General features: G+C 64.3%; 1 protein-coding gene across 2 annotated transcripts in view; it reads left to right on the plus strand.

Annotated features, from left to right (window-relative positions):
* Window positions 1-2335: 2335 nt before the first annotated feature.
* INPP5A (inositol polyphosphate-5-phosphatase A) overlaps window positions 2336-20609 on the plus strand; it is a 144844-nt gene continuing 126570 nt past the window's right edge. The window contains exon 1 of one of the 2 annotated variants that reach the window (XM_036027465.1): window positions 2336-2651. In XM_036027465.1, coding sequence (XP_035883358.1) covers window positions 2577-2651 — 75 coding nt within the window. In that variant the 5' untranslated portion in view covers window positions 2336-2576. The remainder of the gene's footprint in view (window positions 2652-20609) is intronic. The other variant, XM_028511903.2, reaches the window with a different exon arrangement.

Genomic DNA, 20609 nt, shown 5'->3' on the forward strand with positions numbered 1-20609 from the left:
TGTCACTCATACTGACGGTCGGGGAGACTGAGAGTGAGGACTGGCCGCTGGGGCAAGGGCCAGTGGCAGCAGTGAGGGGGGCCCCGGCGGGAGTGGGTTAGAGGGTCTGGAGGTGGCACACTGGGCAAAGACTAGTCAAATTTTAGGAGATGGTTTGCTGCAAGGGGAGTGACGGGGTGGGGATACAAATCGAGGGGTGCAAGGCGAAGGGGGATTTTATGGGCTCTGCGACATTGTGGCCTGCATGTGAGCTGATGACAGACCCAGGAGGTGGAGGCCGGACAGTGGAGACGCGGTGGCTGTCCCATGGCGGTGGGCCTGCCAACGCAGCAGGAAGAGGTCAGACTACAGAGTCTGCCTTGGTGAAGGGCAGGGGTGTCCGCCAGGTGAGGATGGCCGTGGGTGACTTGGAGACGGGAAGGGGTGAAATGACAACTGAGGGTAATGAGGGCACCCGTGTAGAGAAGCCTGGAGGCCCAGAGCTGGTGAGGATGCCCCCAAATCTGAGGGACCCCAGGGGCCCAGGGCTCCGAGTTCCCCCGTTTAGTTTTGCTAATTTAGGCGCAGCCTCACAGGAGGCGAGTCTGTGCGTGTGCGGGCGTGCACGTTTCTGGCCAGGGAGTGCTGGGGTGTGAGGGAGAAAACAGCCGGAGGGGCGGGGAGGCGGCAATGCTGCTGCTTAGGAGACAGGTTCCAAGCCTCCCTGACGCCCCCACCTCTGGTTTCCACCCAGGGTGCCCTTGGCATGTGCCGACTTTGTAGAAAGTGAAACAAAAGATGCTGTATCAGCTCCGGTGGCCGTAATAGCACAGACTGGGTGGCCTGAACAACAGAAAATGTGTCTCAAAGGGTTCTGGAGACCAGAAGTCCAAGGTCAAGCTTCGCAGGGTTTGGTTGCAGGTGAGAGCTCTCTCTTCTGGCTTGCAGATGGTGCCTTCTTGTGTGTTCACATGACTTCTTCCTTGTCTTCTGTTCATGGGTGTGGGGATGTGGGGAGCCAGTGTGTGCTCTGGGGTCTCTTGTAAGGACACCATCGCTATTGGAAAAGGGCCCCACCCTTATGACCTCACTTGACCTTAATTGCCTCCTATGGGTCCTGTCTCCATGCACAGCCACACTGGGGGTTGGGGCTCCACCCTGGCCTATGGATTTGGGGGACACCATTCAGTCCACGGCCCATACCTGCTGGAGTCAGACACTGGTCTCTGAATCAAATGGGTTTGGTATTTATGCTGAGTGCCACTGTGAGCAGGGCCCTTGGATGGATTGGCAAGGAGAGAAGGTGGCTTCTTAGTGAGGGCAGGTGGCCCACAGAGCCAGTGGTGTCCCCAGCCCTGGGAGGTGGGTGGTGTCTGCCCAACTGTTTTCACAGAACAGCACTCCTGTCTCCCGACGTCATGGGGCACGGCCATTTACTTGGGAGCTGAAGGCTGGCTTGGCTGGAGCCCCGTGCCAGGGGCTCGGTCTCTTCTCCGGGCCGCTCTCCATCCCTAAATTGTGCCTGCATAGCTCTGGGAGCCACCCTGTCCAGCTGGGTGGCCGCCCGCCCGCATGTGGCGGTTTGCCCTGGAATCATGCCCCGCGGGATCCCATACGGATTCTGTGTCTCAGTTTGGAAAGCGCCCTTACGATGTTTCGGTTACCTGTGACTGGTACTTGTGCCTCACGGTTGAGTCAAGTGTACCAACAACGTTACTTGTAGCGGTTACTTGTTACATTTTGTACGTACAATTGTCAGGACATTTAGCTTTACAAATGTGGGGCCCACTCGCTTCCAGGGGTGGCGCGCCTGCACCAGGCCTCACCCACTTCGCCAGCCGCGCGCTTGTGGGGCCAGATCTGGCCTCTCTGCCCTCCTAGCTCCACCTGGGTTAGCCGCACCCAGGCCCGGCCTTTACACCCCCGCCCCAGCCCGGCCTCTTCTTCCTTCCACTTCTGAGGGTCCCGACGCGAGTCCGGGGGCGCCGCAGAGCTGGGTCCGCCCTGCACACGGTTACCGCTGGAAGGAGGGCCCGAGGCCCATCCGAGACGCGGAGCCACGCGCGGCCCCTTTAAGAGGCACTGTCCCAGCCGGGGGCCGTGACGTCACAGCAGTGCGGAGGGCGGAGTAGCGCGCAGTAACGGCGCGAGGGGGAGGGGACCAGGATGGGGCGGGGCGGCCGCTGACTGACAGGAGCGCCAGCCGACGCAGTCCCGGCGAACTCAGGATCACCCCTTGTAGGCCCCGCCCCTCGCAGGTCTTCCCAACAGCCCCGCCCCTCCCAGACCCCGCCCCACCAGACCCCGCCCCCGGCGCACGCCCCGCCCCCGCCCCGGAGCGGGCCTCGCCTCAGAGCTCGGCGGCGGCGGCGCTGCGGGACTCTGGCGGCGGCGCTCCTAATGGCTGCGCGCGGGCCGCGCTGAGGCGCCGGCGGAGAGCGACGGGCGCGGGCCGCGGAGCAGCCAGAGCGAGCGAGCGCGCGGCCGGACCCCGGCCAGGCCCGGCCCGACCCGCCGAGCCCGCGATGCGCCCCGGGGCCGCCCCCCGGCGCAGCTGACGCGCGGCCCGCGGACACCGGCCGGCCGGCCAGGCCACGATGGCGGGGAAGGCGGCCGCCCCGGGCACCGCGGTGCTGCTGGTCACGGCCAACGTGGGCTCCCTCTTCGACGACGTAAGTGTCGCGGCGGCGCCGGGCCGGCCCTGAGCCCGGGACCCCGGACGCTGAGCCCCGGCCGGAACCCCGGGGCCGCGGGACGCCGGGACCCGGACCTGAGCCCCGGGGTCCGGACCCTGAACCCCCGGCCCGGAGCCCCGAGCCCTGGGAGCCTGGGACCCGGACGCCGAGTCCCGGGGCGCGGGGCCCTGCCCCCCCGGAGCCCCGAGCCCCGCGCCCGGAGCCGCGGGCTTCAGCTCGCCGGCACCCCGTGCCCTGCGCGCCCGAACCCCCGGCCCGGGGCCCCGCCTGCACGCCGGGCCCCGGGGAACCGCAGCCCCCGCCCTCGCCCAGGGGCCCGACCCCCGACCTCGGCTCCGCACGGGGGTCCCCGGAGCCCGGCCCCTGACTTCTGGCCTCCGGCGGGCGCCCCGCGCCCCTGCCCGCCCCAGCGCGCCGGCGCGGCCTCCGTGCCTCGGTGTCGCCCTGGCTCCCGTGGGGGGGGGGCTCCCGCGGGAAGCCCCGGGGGCCCGGCTGCTTCTTCGGGGAGGGGGACGCCGGGAAGCCGGCCCGGGCCAGAAAGGGATGCCGCCCGCGTGGGGCCGCGGCCTCCTGGGGCGCCCGGGGGTGGGGGGGGCGCGGGCCTGCCCGGCCCCGTTCCCGGCCGGCTCCCCGCCGTCGGCGCCGACCCCAGGAGGGCCGCGCGCTGCTCCGGGCTGCTGGTCCAGGGCAGCGGTGCCGGGGCCCCGGCGACCGGGGGTGGGGGGGCGGTGGAGCCGGACACCCGGCGCCTGGGACTGGGGGGCGGGGGGGCGGGGTGCAGGCGAGGCCCTCGCTCTCTGCCCGGCCCGGCCCGGGGCGTCTCTGAGCAGAGCCCGTCCGCCCGGGTTGGGTGTGATCGGAGCCAGGCGGGCGCTGCTTTCGTGTTTGTCTTATTTTAACTTCCAGGAGCCCGGCATCCGCTTCGCTGCTGGAGACCGGCCGCGTGCGCTCCGCCTCGGCCCCCGACGGCTCCGGCTCCGGCGCGCTCCCGGTCTGTCTGCGAGCTCCCCTCGGAAGTGCCGCGAGGGGTGTGCGTCTGTATATTTAGCGTGCTATTCTCGGCCTTCCAGGAACGCGCCGCCCGCCCGCCCGCCGGGGCAGCGGGGTTTGCCGGGATGATTCAGACCATTAGCCGCCGCGGCCCCCGGGGCGTCTGGGCCGGAGGGTCAGCGGGCAGAGGCTACAGGGAGAGGCGTCGCGCTGCTCTGTCGTCCTCCGGCTGCACACGCGCACACTGCTCTGTTGACACTGGACTGGCGACGCGACTCACTTCTGGTTAGCGACACGTTGTCTTTGCATTGCCGTTTTTTCAGAGGCTCTGTGGAGGGTTTGCCTCTGGAAGGGACGTTTGTTCCGGAGACAGGGCACAGGTTGATTCTGCAGGACGTCTCGGGTGCGAGGGCTGGTACGGCGGTGCCGTCTGCACCCGCCCTGGGGCTTGCCGCGTGGCCCAGGGCGGCAGGGTGGGCACCGAGCTGGCGCGTCCCGTTGGAGAGCGTCCTGGCGGCGACTCGGTGTGGGGCAGCAGCCCGGGCATGGATGCGGTGGCGTCAGCGAAGGGCACCGTGGCGCCTGGGCCCCTGGCTGGTGGAGGCCATGTGCTGGCGCCCCCGCCCCTGCAGGACTGAGCCCAGGGCCGGGCCTGGGAGGGCCCCTGGGAGACCCGGCTGCGGTGGGGGCGTGGGTGGCGGATCCAGGAGGAAGGGCCCTGCCGGGCAGGACTGTTTTCCTGGGTGCGCACAGGGTGGGGGCGTTTCTGCCTTGGAGCGTTTGTCCCTCCCTCGTTCCCTCCTCCCTCCCCAGGGGACCCCCATTCACACGCTGGACGAGGACTTGAGCTGGGCTTGGCCCCCAGGTCCCGCCCTTACCCCGTCAGCACTCGGGGCTCTGTCGTGTCCCCCAGAACAGCCGGGCCACGTGACTGCCCACGGAGGGCCCCTCTGGTGGCAGCTCATCCTGTGATGACAGCTGAGGGTGTCGTAAATACTCACAATGCGTTGGTTCTCCAACTTTTGCCTCTTACTGTCTTAAAAATCATGGAGGGCCCCAAACAGTCGCTGCTGTGTGGGTTGCAGCCACCAGTGTTCACCGTCTGGGTGGGACGACACAGAAAGGCCGAAGCCGAGAACGTTCCATTAGCTGGGAGAACGGTGCGGGCACCGCCCCTCAGATGCCCTGGGGAGAGCTCCCCAGTCCACTCAGCCCACGCTGGGATGGAGAGGAGACTGGCGCGTTGTGTGGTTGTGAATGCAGCTGTGACCAGGGGACACTCGCCAGGTCTCCTGGACCCCGCTGCGGGGACCTCTGTCCCAGCCGTAGACCTTCCCGAGCCTGCACGGCCTCCCCCTAGCTGGGGTGCCTGGCAGGTTGCTCTCAGAGAGCCTTCGGCTGTTCGGTAGCCCCAGGGGAACTCCCTTGCCTGGGAGGGGTGGCCGGCACCGCACACCTGGTGGTTCTGCATGGCACGGCTGGGTTTTGACAAGTGAGGTTTCTAGCCCTGGGTTCCGTGCATCGCTGCTGGGAGTGAGCTGACGGGACTCTCACAGGCCGAGGTTTCGGAGCGGGGCCGCCCTTACATGGTCAGGCTGTTTCTCGGGAAGGAGGCCCAGCCGGGCGTTGGGGCTGTGAGAGCACAGCTCGCTCTTGGGCAGCTGCCTGCCAGGCCCCGTCCACTCCCTGCTCAGAGCTTGGAGTCCGCCTTGGGCCGGTTTCCCTTTTTGCTCGTGCAGCCCCACGCAGCCCTCCGCCCTGGGGTTGCAGCCTTGTTGTGCAACTGGGCTCTGCTGAGCCGAGCGCGAGCCCGCAGGCCGCCCGGGGCCTTGCAGGCAACAGGTGTCCTTCCGTGAGCCTCGCCCCTGGGCCGAGCAGGGTGGGCGCACCTGGGGCCCTTGTCCCTCTCCTCCCTGTCCCGCCCGTTTTGCCCCCTGGCCCTAGTTCCAGCCTCACCCTGGAAGCTCCATGGACCCCACGGCCCCTCCTGCTGCTCTGCTCCCTGCTCTGCCTGGCCCTCCATCTCCGGTCCTGCTGGGAGCCACCGGGGTCTCGTGCCAGAGAGCCTCTGGTGACTAGGTCCTCTGCTTCCTCGAGGACTCTGTCGGGTGATGGCCTCACTGGGGTGGCCGTCACACATGCCACACACTTCAGAGCGTCAGTGTCAGCACCGGTGGTTTAGTGTGTCCTCAGAGTTGTGCAACCACCCCAGCCACTTTTAGGACATTTTTGTACCTCAGAAAGAAACTCGGCGTGCCTTGTCTGTCACCCCTGTGCTCCCCACCTCCTGGCCCCCGCCCCGGGCAGTCCCCAGTCTCCCGTCCGCCGCTGGGCGTTAGCCTGTCGTGCACGTTTCACACAAATGGAGCCACTCAGGCCTTTCACGTCTGGCTTCTGCCACCGGCCTGCTTTCAACCTGGGCGAGTGTCAGAGCTGCTGTCCTGCTCAGGGCCAAGCACTGTCCCCTCACGGACACACCGGCGTCGGTGGCCTCCCTCCCGTGAGGGGCACCTGGCTGGCCCCACCTTGGCCGCTAGGAACAGCACTGCTATGAGCATGCATGCTAGTGTTTGCACGAATGTGCATTTTCTGTCTCTGGGCACAGGCCTAGAGGGGCGTGCAGCTCTGCAGTGGCTCCTTGTGGGCCTGTCGAGGAACCGCTGACTGTGCCTGGGGGCCGCCCCGCCCCGCGGCACACTCCTGGTTACCTGTTTCTCCCCAAAGACCCCCTCCTTGGCTCCCTGGACACCTGTGTTTGGCCTCCCAGCCATGCCACCTTCTCTAGACACGCAGACCTCCTGGGGAGCAGCCAGACTCAGGCCTCCAAGGATTGCCGAGGTGCAGACACCCAGGAGCAGGGAGGGGACTGGACCCTGAGCCCAGCATGCAGTGCTGTCGCCTGGGGAAGCCCAGCGCACAGGCTGGTCCCCAGTCTTCCGAGAGCTGAGGACGCGGCGGTCCCTGCCGTCCACACAGCCCTGAAGCAGGCTCTGGTGTGCCGGGTGGGGTGGGCGCTGATTGGCTGGCCTCTGCGTGGGCTCCCTCACTGCTCTCCTGGGCCCCTGGCCCCATGGGGGCGGCCTGTGGCATTTCTGCCTCTGACCGGAGACTCCCTCTCTGCAGGAGTTTGGTCTGTCTGCCCGAGCGTGGGACTCGGGGTTGTGGAGGGGGCCCTGCCCACTGCCACGGAGGTCCAAGTCTGCTACGGTTTCGGGGCAGCCTCCTCCGGGTCAGGAAACCGCGCCCACACCCTGCCCACCTCTCACCCTCCCCGGTGCCCTGCCTGCCTGTGCTGTGGCTCCGATTGGAGGCCGCCGCGGCGCCGGTCTGTGTGTGCCACACACGCCAGCCTCCTGCCCGGTGTCCTGGCCCTCACAGGCCGTGCTCGGTCGCCGTCGGCCAGTCTCAGAGAGCCTACTCTGCGTCAGCTCTGGGGTTTCCTGTTTTTATCGGCTCCCCAGTCACTGAGGGAGGGCTCAGCTCACTGGTGGGGGAGGCTCTTCTTCCACGTGAAGCATTAAATATTTTGCTCGTATGCGTCCAGTGAAGGGAGCGCCACAGGTCAGCCTGTCAGACAGCCCTGGGGCACAGGGCCATGCCCACCGCCTCTCAGCCTGGGTGACTCTGGCAAGCTGTGTTCTGGCGGGACATCCCCATGGAGGGGCCTGCACACCCTCGTGGCGTGCATGTCAGCCCAGGGTCTGCGTGCTCCCCCTGGAGCGGGGGAGGAGGGCCGCGCTGCCTGCTGGGGCCCGTCTCCTGTGAGTGGTGGCTGGGTTTGGGGAGAGAGGCCTGTGCTGGGAGTGCGGGATGGGACCAGGTCAGCCCCCAGCAGACTGTCCCTGTGGAGCCCACTGATGGGAAGGGGACGTGACAGGGTGGGGTGGCCGACAGCGGGGAGGTGGCAGTGCTCCTCAAGGAGTGATGGCTTTTTAAATATTGGCCTTCTCAGCCTCTGCTTGGGTGGGTGGGCGGGGGTCTCGTTAGGAGATGGGCTTGGTCCAGGAATGGGGTCCAGTGGGTGGGGGGCCAGCACAGGGCCGGCGGCTGGTCAGAAAGGCGGTGGAGTCTCAGTGGAGTCTCCGTCACCCGGTGGTCATCACCCCTCGGGACTCAGCCCAGCCCTCCCTGTGTCTGTGCACGGGCCTTTCAGAATGGGGGAGAGAGCTCGGGGAGAAGGACTGTGGGCCCGGGGGGAGAGACGTGGTGTTTCCTGGGGCAGGTGTACAGGTGACGTCGGAGAGCCACCTTCTGCTGCTGCTCCCGGGAGTTAGGGCACTTGAGAGTCTCCTGCCATGACCTGCTCCCCCTGGGTGGTGGCACGACGAGCCTGGCTAGAGGCTGGAGGCTCAGTTTCCACCCACTAGGCCCCAGTGGGGGGGGGGTCCCTGCAGTGCGGTTCCTTCTCTGGGGTGTCAGCCTCTGCTCTGAGGGCCTACCCCAGCCCAACTTACAGGATTCCCCACCCTGTTCAGCCAGCACAGAGGAGTCGGGAGTCTTGGGCTCCTCCAGGGCTGCCTCCTTTCAGGGGTGCCTATGAGATTTCGGGGTCTGTGAACCTGGGAAGGGTCCAGACTCCAGACACAGGGCAGGGCAGGGGCTGAGCCGCTCTGCTTCCAGAGCGATCTGGAGCTGGCCGGTGGGAGAGCTCTGAGCACCCCACTCACATCCTGACAAAGACAGGCCGGGGGACATGGCCGCTCAGCCAGCTCATCTCGGATGGGGACCAGCACAAGGGCCCCTGGCTGCTGCAGGGGACGCACACCTCAGGGTGCCACCCTGTGAGGGTTCACGTCAGCCAGCAGTTGGAAGGGCTGGGGTAGCCCACGTCCCTCCCCACTCAGCCCCCTCCAGACCCCCACCTCCCACTCGGTCTGCAGGGTCCCTTGTAAATCCGGGGGAGGCCAGCTGCACATGCAGGTCTTGCTGAGGCCTCTGTCTTGGGGGGGGGCATCTCGGTCGGGGCTCCCTCGACCCCCAGGCTCTTCCCTCAGGGTCCTGCCTCTGCTTGGACCCTGGCAATGCACGCCTTGAGCGTGCCCGCACTGCTGTCTGAAGTCTGAAGTTCAGATTCGCAGGGGTTGTTTGGGGAGATGGACGTGGCACTGGAGCAGAGTGCCCCTCGGAGGAGGGGACACTTGGGGAGCCCAGGGCTCCGTGCATGGCAGGACGGGGGCGAGCGGGAGCTGTGGGCGGGGCGGCGCTGCCTGCGGGGGCCGAGCTGCGTGGAGGGGTGGTGTGCACACCCCCCAGGATGACGTGGAGTGGGCGCAGGTCTCTGGATGGCGGCCAGGAAAGAGGCGACCCGGAGCAGGTTTGGGAGGGGCAGGCCCCCCTCCCCGCAGGCTGGTCTTGGGGTTGCCAACAGGACGGGGGTTCCCAGGCTGACAGGTGCCCTGACCGGGGAGCGTGCTGCTGCCTCCCACGCTCAGGGAGACACTGCCTCTGGTTTCGGTTTTTCCTGTAGTGAATGAGAGAAAGTTCTCGTCGCCGGGAGCACGGCCTTGGGCCCAGCCTCCTACTGGTGGGCCGCTGTGACCTTGGGCTTGTCTTCCTGGGCCATGACAGTCATGAGCAGGCGTTGGGAGTGCGCGTGGGCTGCAGGCTGCGGGGCCCAAGCAGAGTGCCCTTGTGGTTGGGGCGGCTGTCCCCGAGTCTCTGCTCTGTCTGCACTGCCCTGTCACCACAAGGCCCGCGTCGAACCCGCCCCTCCTCCATCGGCACCCTGCCCTGTGACTTCCTGTCCACTGGGCCTTCCTGGCTCGCCTTGCTCTGGCCCGCGAGCATCAGAACTGGTGTTCGGGCCTGTGTCCTGGAGGTCTGGGGCTCCGTTCCCCCGGTGGGGTCTGGCCCCTGCTCACTGGCCTGCGCTCGGACAGCCCTCCTTCCGGCCCCACCTCTCGGGGCCTCTGAATGACCAGCAGTTGTTTTAGGAAATAGGTCTCTGCGGAGGAAGGTCGGCCTGTGGTGCCCTGTGTGAGCCACACTCCAGTGCCTGGGCGCATGCAGTGACACACACAGGTGGGGATGCGGGGACCGTCTCTGCCTTCTGTCTGGTGCAGCGGGGGGCACGTGGTCTGCCCCTTGCAGCCTGTGTGCCCACCCGGAGGGCAGGGATGGCACCTGGCATGGTGGCTGCGGCGGGCACGGGAGGGAATGCAGGCCTGGGTGGGTGTCTCTGGTGCCTTCCCCTGCAGGCCTCTGTCCTCTCCTCCCTGGCCAGGGCCTCCTTGTGGTGACAGCCTTGCCCCACTTGCATCCAGGGCTGAGCAGTGCTCAGGCTGCCTGGTTGGCCCATCAGCTGCCCCCTGAGCGTGGCCGAGGGGACAGCCTCGTTGTGCCCACCCTGTACCTGAAGCAAAGCCAGGCTCAGGCCAGCGGTGCTCCCGTTGCTGTGCTCCGCCCAGCTGTTCTGCCCCGAGGACCCTGCTGCCTCGTCATCAGCACTGTGCAGCACTCACCCGCCCGGAACTGGTTCGGCTTGGTGCTTCGGCCTCTCAGCCTTCCCTGTTGATAGAGATCTCATCACATGACATTCCACTCAGGTGTGCTGGCCTCTGACCTGTGGCACCGGGGCGGATTTGGGGTTCTCTGTGGATGGATGTGAAGGCAGAGTGGACACAGCCATCGGGAATCAAAAGAGCTGTGGGGCTGCTGGGTTCCGGACCCTGAGTGTTAAGAACCAGAGACACCTTCGTCAGAGCGTGGGTGGGGCTGGGGGCGGTCAGTCCTCGGGGCAGTCGGGAAAGGCACGGGTCCCTCTGGTGGCACTAGTCCTTAGGAGTGGGCAGTGGCAGGCAGGGCTCCCTGGAAGGGGTGTGTGTGTCCACAGCCCCCTCCCACTGCCCTCAGACGGGGTGGACACCGATTTAGATTGGGGCAGAGAGGGCTTCTCTCAGGTGAACCCTCTGCTCCCAGCCGTGGGGCGTGATGGCCCGTGCTGAGGGCTGTCCCCATCCTCCCCCAGTTGCCCCGCAAGCATCGGGTGGTCCTGCTGCCCGTGGGGCTGTTGCTCTGTGGTGCACTCACCTGGCCATCGAAGACCCTCTCGGGTGGAGACTTTCTGTGGACGGGCGGCTGGGCTCCTGACGTGGTGGGGGAGGAGGGCTTCAGCCTTGCAGGGCCAGAGGGTCCGTCGCTTTCCTGGTCGGCATGTGGCTGCTCTGGTCTGGGCTCGTCATCCAGGGAGTGCAGTGACGTCGCAGGGCGATGGGGCAGGTGTCGGCTCTGGGGCTCCCAGCTGCGTCACGTTGGACGGACAGGAGGAGACGCTGCTGGGGCCTCTGTCTCCATGCAGGGGAGATGTTTCACCTCTCAGGACTGTGGGGTGATGGGCATTCAGGCTCGGAGGCTGTGCCCTCTGGCCTCGCCTCCTGCCGTTCCTGTCGGACTGGCTGGCCCCCATGTGGTTAGCCTTCAGGGGAGACCTTGCAGTGTGTGGCCCCCCTTTTGAGCCTGGCCCTTGTTGGGTGTGGGAACGTGCCCGGGGCCCTGGGGCCCCTGGAAGGGCCTGCTTTGGGGTCCTCTTGGGCCAGCAGCCTCGGTAGCCACTCTGTCCATCAGTCCCGGAGTCCACAGAGCCGACAAAGGAGGATGGGGTCTGAGAACGAGTGTGGGGGGCAGCTGCCCTGCCCCAGCACGGACCTCGATCTGAGTGCCCTCCCTCACCTGCGTAGCCTTTGGGGGAGCCGTTGGTGGGCCCCTGCTGGCTCTGTAAGAGGTGTGGCTGCAGAGTCGGGTCAGGGAACTCGGGCTGCGTGGGCGAGCCTGCGGGTGTTGCCTGAGAGCTGGGTTGAGCGGTCAGTGGAGGGCTGAGGCTTTCAGAGCCCTCCTGAAGCCCCCTCTGCAGTGCCCGTGGGAGCCCAAGGGGCAGGCATGGAAGGGGCGGGGGCAGGCAGACCCTCGCCCTAGTTTGCGCAGAGGTGCCCTCCGGGGGCTCTCAGGGCTCTGGACCAGCTCTGGGCCCCAGGCTTGCTCGGGGGCCCCAGTGGGCCCTGGCTTCGCTCAGGCCAGCCGAGGTCTGCCTGGCACCCGAGCGCAGGGCCCTCTGCGTGCGCTGCACTGCGACTTGGGTGCTTTGGGACTCGCTGTCAGACAGACTCATTCAGTTAAGAATGACAGCTGTCCAACTCACAGTCAAATTTGTGAGGACGTATGTTTTGCTTTTCTTTTCTCCTTCATCACTGTTACGGTTTTCAGATCTGTTGCAACTTCCTGTTTTCGCTGTGCCGCCGTCTACCCTCACCCTGCATCCAGGCAGCTGTATGCAGTCCAGGTGGGAGGTGGGGGGCGGGAGGCGGCAGGTGGGGGGGCTGGGCTTTGCGCCAGGGCGGGGAGGTCGTGGTTACTAACGCTGCAAACAGAGTCTGGGTGAGCAGTGGCGACTGCCCACCTGGGGAAGCAAAGGTGCACCCGGTGGCTGACGGACTGCCCAAGGCTGTCATCAGGACTGGGTAGGGTGTCACCTAACTTTCTGAGCCCTCCAGGACTCTGTTCTTACATACACGGCCCGGGGGACCCCTGACATTTTTAGAGGGGAAATTCTTAGGGCGGAAGGTGTGGGGCCCATGCAGGCCTGCCCGGGGTACCCCCATCCCAGCCTTCAGGTCTCAGTGGCTCTGTCGTGCTGCCCAGGCGCAGCCTCGGCTGAGTCTGCAGGCACGTGGGCAGCTGGGGTCCTGGAGAGCTGGTTTGGAGGGACTGTTAATAGCTGGTCCCAGTGGCCTTGGGCTTCCCATTAACTTGTATTTAGTGAGTGCCTCCTGGGAACTGGGCCCCATCCAGGGATTGGAGGTGGAGCAGGGCGCACCCCAGGGCCCCCAGGGGCGGTGCCACTACCAGCACACTGCCTCTGCAGGTGTCCTCCAGCCAGGCAGAGCAGCCGAGCGCTGGGAGCTGCCCTCAGGCCCCTGGGTGGAGGTCCCTGAAGTCCCTTATGTGCTGCTTTCCCTGTTTCTGGCCCCCCCCCCCCATTTGGCACACCTCCCCCATCAGACCTAAGACAGGAGAGGCCTCTAGGGTGAAGCCTGTAGAGCAGGTGAGGCTGCAGGGCATGAGGGGACAGAGAAGGGAGGGTCCTCAGGCTAAGGCCAGGAGAGGTGAGGACAGGCCGGGGCCCGAGAGGGACATGCTGAGAGTCCGGGGAGGGGTGTTGCAAGAAGCGCTTGCTGGGGGTGCGAGAAGTGGGGCCCCGTGCGTACCCAGGAGCCAGTAGGCAGAGCCATGGCTCAACCTCGTGGAGTCGAGTGTCTTGCAGGGATGGGGCACAGCCCCCTCTTCGGGCAGGGGTCCCGGCACCAGAGCCTGGTCCCGGCCTTGTGCCTTGAGCTGCCCCCAGCTGCTAAGTGCAGCTGGGGATGGACACGAAGGTGACGTAGCACACAAGGCCTGCCTGGGGAGTGGAGACCACAGATGACCTCCTGGAGCAAGTGGCCGGGGCCAGGGTAAAGGTTATGGAGCATGGGAGCTGACCAGGGGAAGTGAGAAGTGAGAAGGGGGGTGTCCATTGGGGCCAGTTTGGGGCAGGGACAGAGGCAGGAAGCAGGGAGTGGGCCTGCTTGGGGAGCGGCAGGGCTGGCATGGGCGGCAAGTGGCGGAAGCTGTGGACCGAGAGGCTGCATGTTCCAGCCCCTCTTTCTTTTCTGCACAGGGGACAGCGGCTAATGACCCGCTTCTGCAGCCTTTGGGAAGCTATGGTGAGGTACAGGGTGCCCCTGCCTTGGCCCCGCTGTTGTCCTTCCCCAGGACGTGGGCCTGCAGTGTGGACGGTCAGCCCCCTCCGGCATGCCCACTTGGGCCGGCGGAGCTGTCTGTGCTCTATCGGTGTTTTTTAAGCTACTGATAAGTGAGTCAGCCCGGAAGGGGAAGAAGGGGGGCTCAGGGAGGGCCAGGCCGGAGGCTGAGGAGCTCCGAGCAACTCCGGGAAGTGCAGCCGGAGAGGGTCGGCGTCCGTGGAGGTGTGGTACCTACCAGGAGTCTGTGGAGCAGCCCGAGAGTGGGGTCCGTTGTGGACCGACGCCTCCTGGGGAACAAAGATGAGAAACAGGAAAGCACCCCACCCCCACCCCGTGCACTTCCAGCTCTGTTTGTTTGATCTGCAGCTGAGGCGGAGCGGGGAGAGAATGTGAGAGAGTCATGTCCGTCCTTGCCTCCCGTGTGTGCCCTGACCGGGGGTCGAACCTGCACCTTTTGGTGTACGAGGCAACGCTCCAACCAACCGAACTGCCCGGCCAGGGCCAGCTCTATTGTTTTATGTAATAAACTGTCACTTGGGGAGGAAGTTAACAATTTGTCCTGGTTTCTAGGAGAAAACTGGTGTCTCTGACCCTAACCTTGCTAATTTTGGTTTTCTGTAATGAGGAACTCGTGGGGAGTGACTCCCGGAGGCCTGAAACGCCCCGTCCGCACTCGGCGTGGCACTCAGGCCGCTTTCGGCGCAGGCAGACCTTGTTTGGCTTCAGTGCTTTTTGCTGCTGCATCAGGGATCCGTCCTGTGGGCGAAGGGCCGAGTTTTATTCTCTCCAGGGAGAACAGACACTCACTTCCCTATGGAGTTCAACTTCATTCCGTCAGGCTGTTGCTCTCCGTGGAGAAAGCGTGGGTCCTGAGCTGGCGGCCCTGACTCAGAGTCAGCGCTGCTCCTGGTGTCTCGTGGGGCTGCAGGCCCTGGCGCGTGGGCTGGGTGCGTGGGCTGGGTCTCCCTTCCAAATGGGAAGCAGCACTCTGTGCCCAGACATCTGTCACAGTGTCCGGTGTCCTGGAGTGCAGAGCATGGGGCAGAGGGACCCCCAGGCCAGACCTTCCCTGAGGGTTACCTGGCCCTTTGGCCGCCGTGAGTGGGCATGACGGAACGTCCTCACGGAACGCCGAGGGGCAGTGAGCGGGCCTCCGTTTTCTTGCCGTCACCGTGCCGAGCACCAAGCCCTCCGCTGGCCTTCTCGGGTACGTGGGCGAATCCCCGGGTGCCGGCCCGGTGTGTGCAGACAGGGCTAGCTACACGTGTGTGTTTATGTTCCACATGTAATGTGTGCATACCTCATACGAGGGCCGAGTTTTATTCTCGGCCCTCGTATGAGGACCGAGAGGACCGTATGAGGCCGAGAGGAAGTCCCGCCATTGTTAATGTGACGAGAATGGTTTGCATGACGTAGATGGAACCTGGCAGCCAGGGGGCGTGGACGGGAACGCACACGCGTGAGCAAGGACGACTCCACTGTGTTGGTTGGTGGGGGTGGTGGACGCCGTTGAGTGGGCACGTGCACTGTGTGGCCGTCACACTCACAACGACCGAGCAAGCGGAGCCACGAATCCGCGTCAGATTCTGCATTAAGCGCGAACACGCCTCTGCAGACACTACTCGGGTGATGCGGAGGCCGCAGCTGTGGGCAGCTGGTGGCTGGCAGCTTGCTCACCCCAGCACACGCCCGCTCATGCCTCACGTCTCGTGCAGAGGGTTTTGTGAAACGTCAGATCACCCAGGTGATTCAGGCCTGCTGCAGCCCAGATCTGGCACCTTGCTGCTTCTGGCTTTTCCCAAAACTAAAATCGCCTTTGATGAAAGGGAAGTGATTTCGGACTGTTGATGAGATTCAGGAAAATACGGTGAGGAAGCTGGTGGTGATTAGGAGAACTGCGAGCGGTCCCAAGGTGCCTCCTTGGAAGGGGACTGAGGTGTCACTGTCCTGTGTACACCGTTTCTTGCGTCTTGTGTCTTCTTCACTAAATGTCTCTGTTCTTCATGTTACATGGCTGGATACCTTCTGGACAGACCTCGTACAGTGTCCACAGGTGCACCTCACACACGTGTGTGCCACTGCTGCTGGTCTGCAGCTCGACGACTTTTGGTGTTGTCAGTCTGAGAAACAGGACCACTCAGGTGGCTGTGACATGGCTTCTGTTACCACTGGATTTACATTTCCCTGGTTACTTGTAGCATCACGTTTGAGACTTTTTTTCCTCAGATTTTCTAGGCTTTTTATTTTAGAAATGTGCAGCCCGTACTGGTTCTTTACCTAACTTATCAGTAGAGTCGTTTGGATAAGGCGATCGTAGGGTTTGTAGAATAGCTTTGCCTTTTGGTCACCGACACTGAGTTTTTAGGGTGGTGTACTTTCTCAGGGCTGCATTCACACGTACAGACAGTTCTGTGCCTAGGATCTTGACGGGAATGCCTCTCCTGTGTCTCAGGTGTGTGCACCCCATGGCTCTGTCATGTTTTTCCTTCCACGAGCCCTGATAACCCATGTGGAAGTCCCTGACCAGAGGTTTGGTCAGTCTTCCTGCCAAGAGCAGTCAGGTGTCCCGTGTGGTCCCCCTCGCGTGATCCTCACGTTCTCTCCTTGGCCAGGGCCGTTGCCACCAGCGGCTGATGAAGTATGAGCATCTGTCTCTGGTGAGGTGGCAGGTGACTGTGCCGGGGCCAGGTAGGCTGTGGGACCAGCGGCCCCTGCTGGAACAAGCCCTCCTCAGGGGAGAGCCTTTCCTGGCCACCCCGCAGCACCAGCCGTGCAGCGAGGGTGCCTTGGTTGCTGTGACTGAGGGCTTAGTCTGTGACAGGTCACGAGGTCGTCGTTGACCACACCTCACTTACTAGGTGAGTGGGAGTGTGGGCAGCCGCCGGGCAGGTGTGTGCAGGGCCACAGCCTGAAGTGGCTCTGCTTTGAGTGCCTTCTCTTCCGCGGCGGGAGGTGGGTGCTCCCTCACTCTTCTGCGTGCGGGCGCCTCGTCGTCCCGGCGCTGTTGGTTGAAAAGGCCCTTCTTTGCCCACCAGTGGCTGTGGCGTCCTGCCGAAAGTGCACCGGGGCTTCCGCACCCTCCACTCCGTGCCCGGACCCGTGTGCCTGTCCTGTGAGATCGGGGAGTGGGGTCCCCCAGCTCCGCTGTCTTTTTCCAAGCCCGTGCGGCTGCTCTGGTCTCTTGCCCATCCGCACGGACCCTCGGGTCGGCGTGTGGCTCTCCACGGAGGGGCCGGCTGGGGCCGCAGTGGTCTCCGGGTGGCTTCGGAGACCGGGGGGCTGCCGGCCTCACGGTGCATCTTCCTGTCCGGGAGCGTCGGGTCCTTTGTAATCTCTTCCGACGGCATTCATAGCTTCCAGTACAAGTCTTGTGCTTCTGTTGAATCTATTCCTAACGTCCTTTTAGTGCCGTGGGCCTGTTCAGACCTCCTGTTTCTCCTGAGTTAGTTTTGAAAGTCTGTCTTTCTGGGAGTGAGTCTTCCACCTAGGGTTTCCAGATGGCCACCACTGTTCGTGGGATTCTCTCAGAGCCTTCCTGTTTCTGAGGCTGGTGGTCATGCTCTCTCTTTTATTCCCGGCTTCAGCGGTGTGAGTCTTCTGTGTTTGGTCAGTCCAGCTAGGGGTTTGTCAGTGTGGTCCGTCTTCTCAGAGGACCGACTGCGGTCCTGCGGCTTTTCTCTGCTGTCCTGGGTCTCCGCAGTGGCTGCGTCTGCAACGACGTCCGACAGGGGGCTCTGTTGGCAGGCACGTGGCCACTGCAACTGCCGGCGAGAAAACGTCACTCCCTGCCTCCCGCCTTGTTTGTCCTCGCTTTTTGGTCGGCACCGCGCTGTTCTTGCTTGTTTCCCAGGGGAGCCTGCATTTCTGTGGCAGGCTGATGTGGCCACCCTTCTCTGTCACTGAGGTGGGTCCAGGGCACGGGACCCTGATTTTGGGTCCCCTCCCCTGTACAATTGAGCTTCAGGCAGTCTGTACGGGGTGCCGGCTGAGGTCCCCTCAATGCAGATTTGTTGACTTTGCTGCTGGAATAAATGCAAAGCTGACGGGAGCCAGCTCCCAGCCAGATGCTCCTCTGAGCACTCTGCCATCTCTGAGCACCTGCAGGGGCCGGGCCAGCGGCACCCCGAGCCTGTGGTGCTTGCCCCAGACCTCACAGACGGCTGCAGCCGCCTCCTCCCTGACCTCCTGTGACTGACTGCAAACGAGCCGCAAACACCTGGACTGGCCTCAAGAGCGAAGCTGGGAGGAGGGCCCTGTAACAGCACCCCACCGAGCCACCTCCTGAGGGCCACCTGGTCGTCGCCTTCACAGGGGCAGCTGGTCGGCCCCGGGCCACTCTACACGGCCGAGCTCAGTTCACCGGGCGGATCCCAGACACAGCCCTGCAGTGGGCCCTGGTCCTTAGGGTGTGTGGATATTTCCCGCCTTCAGGGCACTTTGCCTAAAGCCCTGCAGGACCACAGGCGGCCTCGAGCCCTAGTGCCACTTCCCCAAGTGTCTGCAGTTGCCCCCTGCTGCCCGCCCTGGCCCTCTGCCTTCACGACTCGCCAAGGAGGGAAAGTGCTTCTGGCAACCAGGAGGTCTTGCAAGTGCTTTTCTTAACCAGGGCGAGCAAGACATGGACTTGAACTTGGCAAAAATGGTGTGTCTTGTGGCTAGCACTGACCCAATAGTGTCGCCCACATTTTTCTTTCCCAGTAGGGCTATGGCAGCATCTCCCTCCACCACCTCTGCACAGGCGTCAGGAGCCCCTGAAGATCAAGGTCATGGCTCCCAGCACAAATTTCGGGGGTGACCCAAGGCAGCCTTCTCACTGAGCTGAAAGCTGTTCCCAGAGCCCAGCCAGAGTGGTGGGCTTGTCCTCTGACCACTGCAGCCCTGGACCCTTCCGGGTGGCATGCTGGGTGCAGGCCCAGACCTTGAACAAGTTTCAGAAGAGCCACATGTTGGCTGGTGTGGTGAGCCCGGCATCCGTGTCCAGGACTTGGGGTGCTCACTGGTGCCACAGGGGCTTTCTCTGCCTCCCAGAGACTGAGCTCTGGCCCGTGCACGGGAGGGTGCACTGTGGTGCTAAAGGAGCGCTAAAGACAGGCGGCTCCTAGGAAGGGCCAAGAGGGAGGCTCAGGGCGCAGGAAGGAGCGGCTGAGTAGGCTCGCCTCTGGGGGCCCCGCTACTGCTGCTGCTGGGCAGAGGGCCCACCTGGCGGCTGCGGACAACCACCACCCCCTGCCCGCCCCCTGCCCTGGCCGAGATGGGCACCAGGCGGGGCCTCTTCCCGTCACTGGCTTCCTGGGTCAGGGCTGGAGCTCAGGAAATGTGCAGCGACAGATGATGGTGACATGGCCCTGCTCTGGAGAGGAGCAGCGCTGGGAGCACCCAGCCACCTGCCGCCAGACCGCCGCCAGGCCCCCTCGTTGGGCCGTCTGCACCACCACCCCCCGGGCTTCCAGCTGTAGGTCTTTGAAGCGCCCAGTTTTTAATTCCGGTTACTAAACACAACAGTAATACTCTTGCTGGAAATATTCTTTGCCAACAGCTTATATTGGCAGCTGGAAAACAGACATTTGAGGCCGAAACATAAGAAAAGGGAATCGGAGCGTGAAGCTCTCACGTCCATGCCCTGTGTCTGGTGAGATGTCCCCTGCCGCCCTCCGCCCCGGTGCTGGGTGCTGTCGGTGACTGCGGCGGCTCACGGCCTCCTCCCCAGCCCCCTGTCTGGAGCCGGTCTGCAAAGGAACACAGTGTGTTTCAGGCGTCCCTGAGGTTCTTTAGAATGGCACTTGCTGGAGTCTTTACAGCAGCCGAGAAGGAGACCGAGACTGAGTGTGCGCGCACGTCCGTGTGTAAGCAGGTTTGTAGACTTAACATGTCTGTGTGTAAGTAGGCATTGTGGCACAGAGTGCCTACTTCCCATCTATCGCTCTTTAGTGTAACAGACACGTGGACTTTTAAAGCACGTAAAGTCACAGCCTGTGGATTGCGCTTTGGGTAATGAGGGACCAGAGCGCAGTGTGGACTTAGAAGAGGGGTGCGGTTCTGGGGGGCGGAGAGGGACTGGTCTCCTCTGCCTGCGGCCCGAGCGGGGCGGGGGGGTGGGTGGCGCCTCGCGGGGATCGTTTCCCGCTCCTGGGTCAGACACCGTGCGGGGACTGGCGCCGAGAGGCGGGGTCTGGACTTTGTGCCCAGCCTTTGCCTCAAGGAGGGAAGGACGCAGGTCACTGGCTCCTGGGTCGCAGTGCAGAGGTCTGCGGGGTTTGCCACTCAGTGTCTCGAGGAGTAGGTGGTACTCCAGCAGTGGCTGTGGCCACTCCTTGGGGCCCCACCCTTTTCCTCTATTTCCGGGCTCCTCTCAGAGGCTGCTGCAGGGCCGGGCAGCCCCACAAGGTGCCCTCTGTGCCCTACTTGTGTGCCAGGAGACCTCTCTCAGCTGGCCCACTGGACTCTTCCCAGCCTACCCAGAGCGAGGGGACCTGGGTGACTTGAACTTGCTTGGGTGCTGCGGGAGCCTCCGTCAGCCCGCTGGGGATCCTGTGTGCATCCTAGAGCCAGATGCAGAGCGCAGAGGAGGCGCGTGAAGTGGCCAGCCTGGCCGGCCCACTCCGCACCCTGCAGGAGAAGGGCAGTGACACCTACTGGCAAGGAGGGTGTGAGGGACGGTGTTCCAGAGGGAGAAGGGCGTTCCAGAGAGTCGTCTCGGCGGCTAGCACGCTGTCTCCTCTGAGGCACGACAAGGCTGCCCCTGCCGCCCCCCACCACAGGCCATTCTCCCCTCGCTGTGCCCAGCTGTGAGCATGCCCCCCCTGTGGGCCAGGATCGTGGGCTGAGGCCCTCGCATCTGCACGTGTGCTCAACACCTGGGCAGCCCTCCCAGGTTTGCCAGAGAGAGCTCCAGCGGTACAGGGCTGGCTTTGCCCGGGACTTCGAGGGTGGAAGCTTTGGCTTTTGAGTTGGATGTGCAATGTGATATCAGGAAGTGGCAGGAATGGATGAACTTACACTTGTGTGTGCAGCCAGCTCTCCCGTCTGTGGACCGGCTCTGACACCTGTGGTCAGCTGTGGAGCAGCTGTCATGCTCTTGGTGGCCAGATGCGCAGAGTGTTGGGGAGGCGCTGGGACTTGGAGCACCTCAGGGCTGGGCAGGAGGGCAGGGTCGCCCTCGGGCCTCCATGCTGCCTTCTCGTCAGGACCACTGATGTCACAGGGCCAGGTG

Source organism: Phyllostomus discolor, chromosome 5 (assembly GCF_004126475.2).
Source record: "Phyllostomus discolor isolate MPI-MPIP mPhyDis1 chromosome 5, mPhyDis1.pri.v3, whole genome shotgun sequence".
Lineage (NCBI taxonomy): Eukaryota > Metazoa > Chordata > Mammalia > Chiroptera > Phyllostomidae > Phyllostomus > Phyllostomus discolor.